This window comes from Haliaeetus leucocephalus, unplaced genomic scaffold (assembly GCF_000737465.1).
Source record: "Haliaeetus leucocephalus isolate CR32 unplaced genomic scaffold, Haliaeetus_leucocephalus-4.0 Scaffold224, whole genome shotgun sequence".
Lineage (NCBI taxonomy): Eukaryota > Metazoa > Chordata > Aves > Accipitriformes > Accipitridae > Haliaeetus > Haliaeetus leucocephalus.
The window spans coordinates 406,459-422,023 of record NW_010972660.1 but is presented as its reverse complement, the minus strand read 5'-3'; the positions used below and the strand labels follow the sequence as shown (position 1 = coordinate 422,023).

Genomic DNA, 15,565 nt, shown 5'->3' with positions numbered 1-15,565 from the left:
ATTTTTTCTCTCCTGAATGGAATATTACAGGAGACTAACAGGTTTAAGGACCTTACCCTTGTCTCTTCTCTTGCCCTCCAGAAGAAATGGGAGCCTTCATGGTCAAATTTAAACACAGAGTGAGGCAGGACCAGGCAAGGAAGCAGGATCCACGCTAGACAAGCTGCAGCTTCAGCATCAGCTTCCAAAGGGCCAGTTTTCACCCAGTGCCTTTGAGGAAAGTCTATGGAAAGAAAGCAGCCACCCCTTCAGTGGGCAAGGACCCCGGGTATGCTTGAGGGGAAGCGAGTAACTGCAGCTTTTCACCATCACTGTTAACAGGCCAGCAAGGTTTCCAAACATCTATGTAGCTGTTTAATCAGCTTTGCACGATCAAGCACAGCACATGCAGACATCGTTCCCCATGCATCTGTACGTTCAGCTTGAACATGGACTCTGAAGTAGTACAAACAGAAAATAAAACTTCACTTTTAATCCAAAGTGAGCTTTTTCTATCAGCCTCTGCTTTCAGTTTTCACCAGCTGGACCACACTCCCCTTTGCCCGCACGTTCTGCTGCTTGGATCTCTGCCCAGCTTGGTGCAAGGCTCCACGCTATGTTAGACATGCCCAAAGCCAGACTTTATCTTCTGTTTGGCCTTAAAAAAGGCTGCTCAGACTAACTCTCCTCATCATCTGAAGTCTTTGGATTGTAGCAGAGTCTGTTTTACAAGGCCCTGCTTGCAGACAGCCTGCTGTGTCCGGCAGTACCAGGTTTGCCTGCTTCATACTGCCAGTAAGAAGGGTCTCAAGAAGGGAGAACAAAGGGACAGCAGGAGCAGACCCCTGCCAGCCGGCAGCCACTGCATGTGCCAGCACACTTTCTCTGCCAATTTACAGCTTAGGGAGTTTCAAGCAAAACAGAGAACCAAAAATGTCCTAAAATCCAGTGGATCTTGGAGCTTTAAACATAGGAAATGCATTTAATTGAATAAGCAGGTCCAGACCAATTCTGGGTATACAGGGGCCCACAAGGCCTGCTTGACTGAGATAGGACATGAAAAATCCAGGTACCTCTCACATAACTCTGACTACCTCCTTCTGTCTGCAAGAAGCCCAAATCTGCTCTGAACATCTTTTATCTTTGTGGGAAAAACAGTATTGTAAGTCACACAATCCCTGAACTCAAGCGGAGAGAAAGCTGAGTGCCACACTGGCATAACTGCCAAATAGAGGGGATTTTTAGTTAGCAATACTCTAAAGTGCAGGAGCAGGCTCACGCCAGATGCTCTCCTCGTTATGTTTAGCCAGATCTTTGGCCTGAAGTGGTACAGAGGAATTTAACAGAGCGAGCACATGCAATGTAAAAATCTCTCATGGTTATGCAAAGGTGGCTGCAGCATCTCTACCCTCTGCATTTAACAGAAGGGTATGAGCCAACATACTCATTTGTTTGTAAAAACCCACCTTGTGTCTCAAGGCTAAACCCACACTTTCAAGGAAAAAAAATATATTTTTAAATACTAATTATAGAAGTCAGAGTAGTTGTATTTTTCAATCTTTGGGAAATGTGCAAACGTGCTGGAACTGCTGAACCTCCTGCAGCCGAATACCGGAGCAGCTGTGCAACTTGCCAAAGACATAGCTGTCCCTATACAGCCGTTCTCTTTAGATCACACAGTCACTAAATCAATGGGTTGCAACGTGATCAGCTGAAATGAATTGATCCCTGTTAATGCAGCATTTGTCTGGGCTAAGACCACATCTATCCCCCTGTGCTGGGTGCTGAGAAAGCATTGACATGCCGACAGTGTGAGCATAACTTAATGTTGCTTCATTCAATGTATTTCCCAGAATGCTGCTGTGATCTGAAGCACAGCCGCACTGATCCTAAAGCCAGGAACACCCTTTCTAGCACTTCACTTCTGTGGCTTCATCAACGTAAACAAGCAGGCTGAGTGGAAGGCTGATAACTCAGCATTACACTGGCTCCAGCAATGTTTATAGGAACTGACTTGGTAATTTGTTAAAGGATCTGGCACTACAGAAAGCAGGCAGAACCTCAGAGCAGGTTTCTATTCTGCTGCAATTACACCTAATTAACTAACCTTTAAAATACCCTCAAGGGGGCAGACCTCATTACAGGGAGAAGCAACGGTCAATTGTGAGTAAGCAGTGCAAGAGCTGCATTATTTATTTCGCAAGTGGCGGCACTTATCCAGGGCTGCTGTGAGCATGTTGCTCTCTGAGCCTTTTCAGGAGCTCCCGAGGAGATGAGCAGGCAGACTGTGTCTGGTCAAGTCTCTGTTTAAAGGTCCACCACAAGCAATACTCAGTGAAGATGCTTTCTGCAACATCCCTCACACATCAGTTCACCTGTCCTTGCTGTCACTTCAGTCCCAGAGACTTCAGGAACTGCAGGGCCCTCTGCAATCAGTCTAGTACTTGAAACCAATTATCAAGACATCTTTCTGAGAAGGAGACAAAGAAAAAGATTCAGCCTGGTTTATTCGCATCTCTTCCTGCTACAGAAGAAATAATCAAACCTACTATTTAAGGCAAAAGGGGAATAAGCCTCCAGTGGTTCTCCATCAGCCTGCAAGTATTTAAAGAACTGGAACGAGAAAGGGATCACCCACAAACCAAGGGAGAGAAACCATCCCAGCAGCTCAGCTGTTTCCTTGAAACAAACTGAGCAAGTTGCCCAATGGGAACAAGCTCCCCTCCTTTCCTACCTGCCCAGGAAGACTATATCCTCACCATTGAGCACATCCACTTGCCTAACAAATCCTCCTTCCTCCTATTTATCCAAGACAAAAGCTGCTCAGCACGTCATCGGCTTTTGATGCATGTCACCTCCTTGGGGCAGTTTCTAGACTTATCTTGCACCCAGCCAGCTTTGGCCCTGAACCCCAAGGCACGATGAGACTTGCCAGCCTCTCCCAGGGTCAGCAGGCTCTTTCTGCAGGCACAGGAAATACCGGAGGAGAGAGATGCGAATACATAATGAACAGGAGAGAATTCCCTCCCCAGCAAACTATGACTTTGCCTTTTTGGAAGGGGAAGGAAGAAGTCTCCAAGTCAACCATAAACCAAGAACAAGCCCAAAGTTGAGGCAGAGGAGACTTGCTCCTGCGTTTCCCAAAGCCGCTGAATGCCATCTGCATTGGGAGTATGCAAAGGAAAAGACTTTCCTTCCAACGCTCAAAATTCAACAGGAAGAAGAAAAGCGAGAATATGTTTTAAAGAGCTGGCAGCCAAAAAAGCCTGAGGACCCAGACCCTTCCTGCCCACCCTCACAAAAAACCAGAACAACTCAGTGCATCCAGCCAGACCCTTGGCGCATAGCACGGAGCTGAACTGCAGGATGTCTTCGCCAGCCCAGATTACCCATATTCAGCAGTTTTGGGTTTTTTACCTGCTGGTAGAAATTCCTCTGGTCTGTACTACGTAACAGACATGAGTACAGGACCTTTTTGGAGTAACCCTACCAGCTCCAAGGCTTATCTGCAGGCAGCCTTAATACTTCTATACTCACCGCAGCTTCAGGAGCCTTGCTTTGTCCTATTTTTAAGTGTATTCTCAAACTTCAAGTATGACTATTTCCAAATTGTCCATCAATTGTTGTCACTGAACCGTAAAAACATATTTAAAGAAAAAAACTTCAAGGATTGTTTGAAAACATTAACAGGAACATAAGTTAACCAAAACTGTTTTATCCAAATTTAATTGCATTTGTCTCAAGTGTTCCAGATTTCCTGTCACTACCTAAGTGCTCAAAGGCTTCAGCAGCAACACTCTGCTATAAACATATTCATTTGTTTAATGAAACTTGAAAAGTTTTCTTCCTCCACGCTCCAAAACATGGAAGGCTTTGTTTTTAGCTTTTGTTCCTCTAATGACATGGGAAACCTGTTCTCACCTTTCCAAACACACAGCTCAGAGGCAGGAGACTGGATCAAAATAAAAAGTTTAGTGCTGGGTTACTTCTTACATAAAATAGATGCATTAATGTAGGCTGGAGCCACCCTTGGGGGAAGAACCAAACGCCACAACCGAAGTCACCCCAGGCTCAAGGCGGGACGGCGGCATCCTGCCAGAGCACAAAACCAGGGCAGAAAGCGTACGCAGGATTTCAGAGCTGACCTGAACAGACAAGAAGTAACTCAATAAAACATGCCAGGAGGTCACACACTAGGCATTTTAAGACACTGCACATTTTGCGGTGCCTGGTATCGTTTTATGTCAAGTCCCCTGCAACAAACCCAGGTATTTCTGTGATGGGGGCTGTTTGGTTACAGAACAGACTGTCTGGGCTTATAAATCCAGGACTGCAGCTTTTCCTTCTGTTTCCTCCCAACCAGGTTAGAAAGCAGCGCAAAAAATCCCATGGCATATCCCAGAATAAATCCTCTCGCTAGCTCAGGACTTGCTTTTACTAACTCACCCTCTCCAAAATACGATTTACATGCTATAACCTCTAAAACAAGATCATAATAACCAGAAACAGGAGAAATCCATTACTGCCAACACACAAACAAGCAAGCCATGAAAGCAGGAGCCAGAGAGTTGCATCTCTCAACTTGCAAACCCTGGGAATCTGGTGAGCACAAGAAGCTTCTTGGGCTGCAGAGGTGAAGCCCAGGTGAGTGCAAGACACAAGCCTGTCCCTGACCAGGCAGCTAAATATTAGAGAGCCCAGCACAAGAGAACTAACTCGCCTCTCCCAGCCAGACTGAGCCTACCACACTGTCAAAACTAAGTTTATCATAATACAAACAAGTGTGATTCAGAGACCAGCAAAGCATAAAGATTGATTTCTTTTTTAGAACTGCTCCAAATTATTTCCCTCCTTTTGGCAACCCTTCACGCAGCCTTCAGAAAGGACTGTTTGTGCAAAGGCAAGTACACAAAGCAGATGTGCTGGAGCGGGGAAAAAAGCCCAGAACAGTTTCTAGGCTCAGAGGTAGATTCTCAGAAGAAGGGAAAAGAGGCTGAGATGCCATGAATAGCTTGGGAAGCCCAGGACTTCAGGGTGGGATTGTAAGTACCAGGCATACAAGCCTCATCACAACAACAGAAAAAACCCACCATGACAACGTTAATGCTTCTCCAGCACCCACCACATGCCTAGCACCTATCAGCTCCTCCAAGCAGAGGAGCAGCAAGAGGTCTGGATTCTCCTCCCCATGCTCCACCACAGCTTTGCAGGTCTCTGCCAGGCTAGCAGCCATCGCTCGCCCTTCACACGGGATCTGCCTCTGCACTCTGGGCTTTCAGTCCTACTTCTCCCACCAGCATCCCTCCATCATCCGCTATATCTCTGCCATGCCACCCGTGCTGTCAGCCTGCAGCCATGATGCCACCAAGGGATGGATGCTCCACAAAGCCTGAAGAGATGCAGCACAGAGCCCAACAGCGAGTCCCCTGTTGCACACCAAGGTCTCTGGCATCTCCCTTGGACTTTTCAGGGCAAGTAGCGTTCCACAAGCCTTGCTTCTGCTCTTTGCATCCTTCTGCTGTGCTCCTGCCAGCACAGTAGTCCCAGAGCTCCAAGTAGTCAGGAGAGGATTAGCTAGTTGCTGCGCTGATTTAGCAGACATAGGAAAAAAAATTCCACAACGATATCCAAATTTTACTTTTTTTCCCCCCAGCTGTAGTCTCCTCATGCACACACAGTGAGCGGGGCAAAGAAGTGCCACAGCCCTGGAAAAAATAAGGAATGTGGCCATGCAAAAGGGAGGCAACAGATGCCTTTTAATCCCTCCACAGCCAAAGGCAGCAGCAAAAGCCACAAGGTCCTGATCAGCTTTTAAAGCCAAAGTGGAACTGAACATTATTTTCCCATTAGAAGAGTTTCACTTTCAACACAGCTATACCTTCCCCAAGCAGAAGGGCCCCTCAAGCAGTCCCCCTTTTCATGCCGCATTTGCTCAGGAGCACAGAACCACGGAGCAGCCACATGGATCCCAGTCCTGCGCCGTGCCCTGCGCCCCGCCACAGCAAATGCTCCCCATTTGTTTCCTGCCCTTGACAGCTTCTGTTCTCTAAAAACTGTTGGTTTGGGCTCCTTTTACCTCCTGCACATTTTGCTTGAGCCCAGTTTCCTATTGGACTCTGGCAAATGGATTTTCCACAGGGCTGTCAGCAGTCGGCTCCGCTGAGTCTTGCCAGATTACACAGCTCCCAGCACCAGGTCCTCTCCCTTCGGTTTTACTCCTTCTCAGGGGAGAGGAGTAAGCAGGAACAGCCCAGCAGTTCGCAAGCTGAAAACCCCTTCCAGAAACAGCAGTGACTCAAAACTCAAGTGTATTCTACTCTATTACACCAAGGGATACTATAACAGAGGGAACAGTAGCTCTTTTTTCTGAAAAGCTACAATGTATTATTAAAAAAAAAAAAAAAAAAAATCAGGAGACTACCAGGCTGCTCACAATGTAACCTAACAGAGGGACATTCAGCCTGCAAACAAAGCCTGGCCACCAGCTGTACCCAATCCTTGTAACACGGAGGGCAGCGCTGCTCTTCCCGTACAGCACCACAGGACATCCCCAGAGCTGTCATTGTCCCATGCCAGGACCCCAGTGGCCTCTGCAGTGCTGGGGACACACCAGAGCCGGGATCCATGCAGGCAACACCAGAATTGGTGTCATTTAAGCAAGCACTCAAACTTGCATCAAATACCACTGCCACCCAATTGCTTGCTTCAGCTTAATTAGTCACCTCAAATAAGACAACACTCAGAAAGCAAATTCATCAGCTTGGTATCACTGGTATTTCCTTCTATTAAAAGGGGGGTTTACTGTTACAATATGAGGAGCTGGCCAGGGAGAAGCAGTGCTCAGAGCATTCCGAGCACCAGGCAGCCTGAACCCCTTTTCCCAAGCAGCCTCCGCACGTCTCTGCTTTAAGAGCAGTTTTCTCCCTAGAGAGGGGAAAGACCCTGACCGAAACCAGGACTAAAGCAGGCACCGACCCTAGGCTGTTCACAGCTGCAAGGAAGCCTCACTCCAGCAGCAGCAGAGCCCCATCCCAGACCCACAGCTGGGAGATGAGGGGCTGGCAGTGCTCCTGCTGCATGGCTGCTCGCTTCCTCACCTCCATTCAGAAAAACCCCAGCCCAGCCCCAAAACCACAACAGCAGCGTACTGCGGAAGCACCTACCACCACTTACGTGGCATTGATTTTCTTTGAGTTCTGCTTAAACTCACTTTCAGCCTGCTCTTCCCCTGCAGAGTGAACACCATCCACTCGAGCTTGGCAGTAGCAGCAGTATGGGAGGAAGCTGTCCCCAAGGTTGCCTTCAGTCATGTTTCCTCCTCTTCCCTTCCCTCCTGCCCCCCAACCCACAAGGCCGTTAATAACTTACTCTCTGACCTGTACCAACTTCAGCAGAGACTCTACAGACAAGGGGAAATCTCATCACGAATCAAGGTTTAGGAAGAAAAGACAATTTCTGTCCAACTCTGAGCAATGCAGAAAGCCCAAGCTGGCATCTGCGCTGCCCCATTACATCTTCAGGGCTATTCCTTGGGTTGGGATGCTTTGGGTTCCCAAAACCAGGGAAGCCAGGCACCACTGATATGAACTGTGACCCCTCCACTACGCATACGGAGGATGAGCTCCCTTTGAGCCTCTAGGTATTCCAGTATCTTCCTGCTACTACACGGAAAGACACAAGGATATTAAGAAACAGTGATTTTTATGCCTTATGAAATCCATGATGTCTCTCTCCCGCTGTGTTCAGATAAAGTCCTGTCTCTGCTGGGAAGCCTCAGACCTGGAGCTACAGCTCAGCAGCACCAGTGGCAAGCATCAGCCTTCAGCAGCATCCCACACGCGCTCTGCCATCGTCACACAACCCAGCCGCACGTGGACCTGCCTCCACCTGCGTCACCAGCGACGCACAGGCCATCACAGCCCTGCTGCCCCCAGCAATGCTACAGCTCAGCATGGACCTCCTCTAGGCAGAAGCATCCTCTTAAAGATCAATTTGAAAGGGGAATGAAAGATGCAATGCTTTTGAAGTGGAAAATGAAGGCTGAGAGGGACTTTGGGCAGGGGGGCGGTCTGCCGGACTTGAACAGCTAAAGAAGCATGACTGTCTTGCAGACTTGGTTTGACTAGTTCAGCAAACAGCTGTATTGCAGATGTCACAAAAAAGCACCGTCAGAAGAGCGGCTCCAGGCAGCTTAATGCAGCACCGAGAACATGCATTATAGTCCGACAGGAGGTGGAAATGCTTTTGGCATGTGGGAGCGCAAGAGTCATTAAAAGTACAAAATGCAGAATTCCCCAAGGACAAATTCACTATCTGTGTCAGCAGGCACATTTCACAATGTGAACACAGTAGCAAGATCTCAAATCACTACCTAATCCTATTCATCCCCGTGAACGCACCTTCCTGCCAAACCACTGGCTCAAACCTGATGAGTCAGATGGCATTTTAAGCTTCAGGTTGTTGGAGCTCGCTTTCTGCCGCACCCCTAACCGGCACCATGCTCCCCTGACCGCAGCACGCCAGGTAAAACGTGCCACCAGAGAAGCACCACTGCTTCTAAGAAGCTCACCAAAACTAGTCTGGCAGCATCGTACCCACATTTTCCACGGATGTTTGAATCTAAGCAAACAAGCAGAGGGAAAGGCTGGCGTTGCTCACTCCAGGCTCATGTGGGGGAACCAGTCCTATGCCCTATACCAGAAGCCCAAGCAGGATTTTGGAAGGATGGAGCCAGGCAGGAGAAATAGGGAAAAGCAAGCTGTGGTCCACCCCCATCCCATTGCTGGCTCTCACAGGGACCATACCAGCAGCTTTCTAGTGCTGGGAACCCGATGGTCCCAGGGCAGAGGGGAAGCCGAGGGTGGCCCAGCAGAAGCAGATCACCCTGCCCAAGCAGAGCTGTAGGCTGCGGCTAATGGGAAGTCATATGTTTTGCAAAATCAAAAGCCAGAAAGAAAAAAAAGTCTGAGTTCAAAGCAGATCTCATCTGACAACAAGCGGCAAACAAAAGTCAAAACAAGAATAAAATTGAGGGAAATTATGTAGGCAATTGTTGTAATGACTATCAATTACTGGCTGTATTGAGTTACATAATGATACAAGCAACTCTGAAATGCTTTGAGAGCGTTCAGTTATAAGCAATACCAGGTCGAAATGCCTCTGAAAGAGCCGAATCACCATGTTGTGGTGCAGTATCATATTCCAGTCAGTTAATTATGATGACCCCAATCCAGTTTTTATTAGTCATAGCCTTAGAAAATATCCTGCTCCTGAGAAGGGAGAAAGCATCTCATGAATCCACCTCTATCTTAGAGAGAGCTGCCCCACTCCGTGTGGCAAACTTTAAGCAAAACTTTGGAAAGATTTTTATTGCATAAAAAAAAAAAAAAACCACCCCAAGAAAAAGCCTTTCAAGCATTTTTAACAAATAATTAAAAAAAAAAAATCACAACACTGAAAACCTTTAGATGGGGTCCTTTTCCCCTGCTAGGGCTCCTGACCCAGCCTTGGCAGTGCTCACCCAGTACAAACTGGCATCACAGCTGGGGATTACTGGGTGCTGCATCTACACCCCACTTCCCTGGAGATCCTGTGTTTGCCTCCTTGCCCACAGCATTTGCCAACTGTACACAGGTGGAACTGATGCTTCTGGGAAGCAGTGGGGAGAACATTTCTTTATTTGCAGAAATGATCTCAAATTCCAGAGGAACACATCTAACTTTTATCAAAATCTGTAATTAAAATAAATCAACACCCCACTTAGCAATAGCTGTATTCTCAGTCTGAAGGAGAAAGGAAGAATAAAAAGGTTTCTTAAATAAACTGGTAGCTGGGATAAAATTACCATCACCACCCTCCTCACAGCCCATGCAGACAAACCATGCCTTTGAGTATTCACACTCCTGCCAGACTTGATCCAGCTCGGATAAGCCATCAATCTGATTATGGCCGCAAACATAAGTATGAAACATATCATCAAAAAGATCTGTTTATGGTATGATACGCTCCTAACCCTTCCCAGCCACTCTGAGAATGGACGCCTTCAAGAAGCTTAAAGCCAAAACTTAGCAAGAGAAGCAAAAACCCAGGAGCACAGAAATAATCTCTTTATTGGAGTCTTTGGGACATTTACAAATGAATAAACTTCTTTGCAAATTCCATTTTCAGCTAACCAGCAACCACCTCACCCAAAATACATTACACGAAATATGTTGGCTTGGAAGTGTTTTCGTCTCAGAGGGAGAAAGAAAAACTCCCATCTTCAAGCTCCCACAGAATACAGATGTGTTATTAATGATGATAAAACATCCTTTGAAGAGGGAGGCGGGCAGAGGCAGACTGAGCCCTGCGGTCTGCGCCCAGCCAAGCCAGCCTGCTATTTGAGGTGAGGAAGGGCTCACGCCTGAACCAGCAAAATGAACGGGAGCTTTGCCATGAATTTCTATGGTGAAAAACTGGGCCCTTGGTCAAAGCAAGCAAAATATTTCAGATTCATTCCTCTTCCAAAATACACATGCGTGTCCACAGGCATGCTCAAACCTATTATACACCCACAGTATCACCCTCGCTGCCATCCCAGCTCCATTCTCAATAGCAGACACCAAAGTTAAACAGCAATTAAAGCCTCCGAAAGGTACAGCAGCAGCAACACGGAGGCAATTTAAGCTTCACTCACATTTACATGGCCTGCAAACCCATGCAAGATAATTTTAGAAATCTCTTTATAAGCAAAGCCTGTATTTCCTCTGCTCAAAGGGTGTAAGAGCTCTCAAAAAATTAAAAAAAAAATTGAGGTTTCCTTACAACAGTGATCCAAACTATTAGATTTCAGAGGGAAGCAGGAAAAGACTAAGGGGAATAGGGAGGACGTCCAAGATCAGATGCAATGTCAGCAACTCCAAGAGAGGACTATGCTGGAGGTAAGAAGCATTTGATCCAGGGTCTGTGTGCAATTCCCAAAGGATCCAGAGGTGAGCAGGAAAAGCAAGCCTGGATTCACCGGGGGCGGGGAGACACGGGACGACACAACACTAAAAAGCTGTAGTTTGAGACTATCCAGACTTCATTCCAGAAAGTAATTGCCAAATCTTGTGGATTGTTCTATTTAAAAACAAAAATAAAGCCCACGGTTCTCTGCAGCCACTGTCTGGAGTGACATCTGCTACCCCCAAAATGCAATTTCTTCTGCAACACTCAGCTCAGGCTAGGCACCTCATTACAAGAAGCTGAAAAGGTGGTGGGAGGTCAGAAAAGCACAACAAACCTGATAAAAAGCTTCAGAAACCATCATGCAAGGCAAATTTTAAAGCTCAATATGGAGAGCTCAGCTGAGGATTAGCTGATGTGGGGGCAGAGGAAGGCTGGTAGTCAAGCACAGATACTTGAAGGATGTAAGTGTTAAAGTGAAACAAAGCACATTGAAATGAAGCTTGAACTGATCATCAGGAGAAAAAAAAAAAGCTGAAGATCTCTGTCAGAGCACAGAGGGCAGAGATGCCATAGAGCTTGGAGCGTTTGAAAATAGGTTAGACAAACTCTGGGACTTCTAATTGAGCAGAAGCAGCGAGATCATGTGGTGCAAGAGGCTCTTCCACCTCCAACTGTCTTCTAGATCAAAATTAAAAAAAAGGAAGAAAAACCCCTCCGAGATGCCAGCAGGATAGCTTCTCCTCATGCCTTACAAACACTCAGTTCTCCTCCACCCCGACGTGACCCTGCATTTCTAGCTAGCAACAAATGTAGTGAGAAAAGGCTTGGCCTTTGTCACCACAACCGGACAGACAGAGCGCAACTGTACAAGCAGCAAGACAAATTATGTATTTGCTGTTTTAAAGATATTGCACAATGGGCTTAGATTCTGTATAACCCACAGAACTGCAAGACACAACCCTTCTCGCTTTACAGGGTGACATAAAAGTTGTCAAATGTGCCTCTACCTCCCAACTCGCTGTCTAAACCAACCCTACTCTAGTCTTTGGTACCAGCCAGTGGGAACCCCTTTTGCTGCTACAGCATGCGCAGCAGCTCCAAGGGAGCATCAGATCCCTGGTGAAGTGTAGTGATAAAGGAGAGAGAAAGGAGACAATAAAAATACACCACTGTTATAAACCACCTCACATGCTACTAGTGAGTGGTCCAGAGGTTTTGCATGAAAAGTCAAGTCACCCTCAAGACCTCTCTGCCCTGCATCTTGTTTACAAGTCCACGGAGCATATAACGGTCCTAGCAGGCTTTTCAAGTGGCACAATAGTCCATGTTTGACAAACATCCACCAGTTACAGATTGCTGGAGGAGCGTCACATGGCTGTATCTTCTCTGCTCAAGGCTACCCCTGTCTAGGGAGTGTCATCCCCAGCTGATGGGACCTCAGCATCATCCTTTCCATACATCTTTTAACATGAAGGTACTGGCAATAGCCTCAATCCCTATCAACTGTTATCATTTCAGAGAAGAACAAACTGTCTTTAGATTTCCATGCCTTGATCTCTTCTAGTTCATACCAGCACTTCACTGCCAATACTACAACCATGAAGCTCTTTTTAAGGCAGTCTTTTGACAAACAAAGCTACTTAAGCAAAAAACCAAGCCAACGCCCTCCCAATTTTTCTACCCATGGTTTTCATCATGCAGAGAAAAAAAAAAATCCTAACACATTCACAATCATGCCATTTTTATGGAATAAATGCCAGTTGGTCTCTTTTCTTTGACATTTAGCTAATAATCATTTCAGCCAAATAATCTGACAGCACTGAGCTCAGTAGCCCATAAATGCCTCTGGTGTTTTACTGAACACTAAAGACAACACTTGCTGCTCTCCAGCTCCCCGGTACATGTGGTTATATACACACACACACTTTCCTTAACCCTTCAACCCTCTCTGAACCCTCAGATGAATCAGCTGGCTGCAATGACTTACTGTGCTTAAATTTAGCTGTTTGTCCCACCACCACCCCATGCATATCTTCCATGCATCCACCCATGTGGGCAGAAGCCAGGAGGAAGGAGGGGGAGAAGAAAAGGAAGCAAGTACATCCTCCTCTTGCTGGGCAAGAGAGACAGTAAGAGGACTGGAATTTGCTCCTCGTTAACTCCCTGCCGACTGCTACCCGATACCTTCATGAGCCATCACATCCTGGAATCTCTCTTGCAAGCTTCCCAGTTCCAGTTGTAGTACAACCTTTGTTTACATCTTGAAGTTTCCTTTTAGTCATCTTAACACCATTTTACCCACCTGGTGATGTTCCTATCCTTTAGCTTTCACCTGAGCTGGATTTCTATTTTTCAAAACACCCCTTTTTGGCCCAAGTTACATCTGCTTAAAACAAAATAGGTCAAGAAGCTTCCCCAGAACTCTTCCCTTTATTACTCTGCAAATCTGCTGGGAGCTTACAGACCCCATCACCAACCCCTTCTCCTTCACACTCAGCGTGCCCTCTTGCTTTTCTAAGCTGCAGGCTCGTTATAAGTCCTCTTGCACACAGAGGCATCACAAACATTACTACTTCTGTTCTGGGTTGCCTCTGCAAAAGGTACCAGGCTGCATTCCCTGGAGTGCCCATTACCTATTGGCTGAGCCATTGTCACATCAACCTCACCAGGGTGTTCAGCGCTTGCTGTACCAAGTGACAGTTGTTCTGCACGCCAAGAGCGAGCTATACGAGTATCTTGCTGAAGATAGATGTATCTAAAAAGCATAATGAATTTCAGCATGGACAGCATTACTGGTAGCTGTGCTCAGTGGGAAGGAACAAGTGACTTTAAAGGGACAGCCAGGGCAAGAAGCCTGCAGACAACCTGCAGACTTGTAAGCTGCGTCCATACAAACAGACAGCTTTTAGTAGCACAAAACCTCCCTGGATGTCCTGCTTCAATTTAAGAGATACCTTAACACTTTGCAACCACTCCTCAGGCAAAGATCTCAAAGCACTTCAACAGGCTTATTGTCGCACCTTTGAAGCTCTGGCACAATTCCCATATCGGAATCAAGGCACAAGGTGCTGCACAGGGCCAGAGCAGCAGGTCTGGGCTGAGCCGCATACGCTGCCGGCACAAACAAATGCCGGACCCGCCTGCCATGTCCCCTGCCACACACACACAGTCTGCCTGCCCTTATTTCCCATGTACTTGGGCTGCTCCATACCAAATGCGCAGGGAGAGGCACGCTAAGGTGAACAGTCCCCTGGTAAGCTCCCACCGTGCCCCAAAGCGATGGCCATCACATACAGGGTCTGTGAGCCTCCACAGAGCAACTCGCATGCTGATGCGAACAGACCGTCTGCTTCTGCTTTCTCTGTGGGCAACAGCAACGGGGGGGGGACGGGACGCACAGTGGCACAAAGCACCCGGACAACAGCAGGCAGATGAAAGTCTGAGACTTTATGCTGAATAAAGCTTCTCTCACTCGGCGGGTGCAGGAGCACGTTGCCGAGATGATCTTGTGACTCCCTCCCGGTGCCATGACGCTACCTGGTTAATCACTCAATGAGGCACTAAGCAATGCCGTCTGCATGCACAGTGCCCCTTACCAGCAGCCATCTGACAAAGAAGTTGCGTATCTCCACTTTACAGGGGTATTTTCTAAAAGAAATGCCTCTATTTTATCTTTAAGAGGTGCTTTTACCATGAGGACAGAGATAAAAAAAACCCTCCTCCACCAAAACACTCCTTCACACACAACGATTTGCTTTGTCATGCCACTTTAATACACGCACAGCAGCTACAGCTAGAGAATTAAAGCAGATCTCCTGGGTAAGCACATAGAAACTTCCTAACAATACCTACACACCTTAAAAATTAAATCTTTTTTCTTGTAGCAACGCCAGCACAGGCAATGTACAAAACGTCAACAAATTAATTTCCATCCCCTGCTAGAGCTCTCTCCATTTTCGGTCATACCAGGCAGCTTCAAATTACATCGCATCTGATCTGCTGCAAGGAAACACAAGCTCACCATGGTACAAAGCAGTGGAAAGGAGAAAAAAAAAGGGCATTCAGGTTTGTCAAACCCGTGCTGAGTGAGGTACTCCATCCTCGGCGCAGTGCCAGCAAGCCCACGCAGGGACCCTCAGCGGCAAGTGGGGCAAGGAGCAGCTTGAGATCCCGGGATCTCGCTGCTGGTCCCTTACGCATGGGAGCTGTTCGGACAAACCTCAACGTGTTATTGATGGAGAACAAAGAGAGGGGATGCGGGCTTCCAGCGGCACTGCCGAGATGCTCTGTTCCCAGCGGATCGGGACCCGGGAAAGGCGAGCTCCAGCCTCACCGGGCTCCGTCCGTACCTCCTGCATCCATTTAAGCCCACGCACGCCCTTCACCCAGGACGACCCGGAGGCCGGTGATGCAGACGCTGCCCTCGCTCACATTAAAGACTCTTCTGAGGGCTGCGGACGACGACGACACCGGCCACCTTCGCTCGTCACCCCTCCAGCAGACAGGGGACCACCGAAGGCCCAGCACGGAGGCTCCCCACCGGGTTACACCAACTGCGGCGCTGAGCCGTCGCCTCGCCTCACGCCCGGGCCCGGCGGGTCCTTCCCTGAGGCGGCACCCGGGGCACGCAGCCCCACGGACACGGGCGGCGGGCAGG

The 15,565-nt window shown here is 47.7% G+C and overlaps 1 protein-coding gene across 1 annotated transcript in view; it reads right to left on the bottom strand.

Annotated features, from left to right (window-relative positions):
• The window catches only part of RAB11FIP3 (RAB11 family interacting protein 3 (class II)), a 66,828-nt gene extending 61,616 nt beyond the window's left edge, over positions 1-5,212 (bottom strand). Inside the window, exon 1 of the mRNA XM_010567042.1 lies at positions 5,102-5,212. Coding sequence (XP_010565344.1) covers positions 5,102-5,212 — 111 coding nt within the window. The remainder of the gene's footprint in view (positions 1-5,101) is intronic.
• Positions 5,213-15,565: the final 10,353 nt, after the last annotated feature.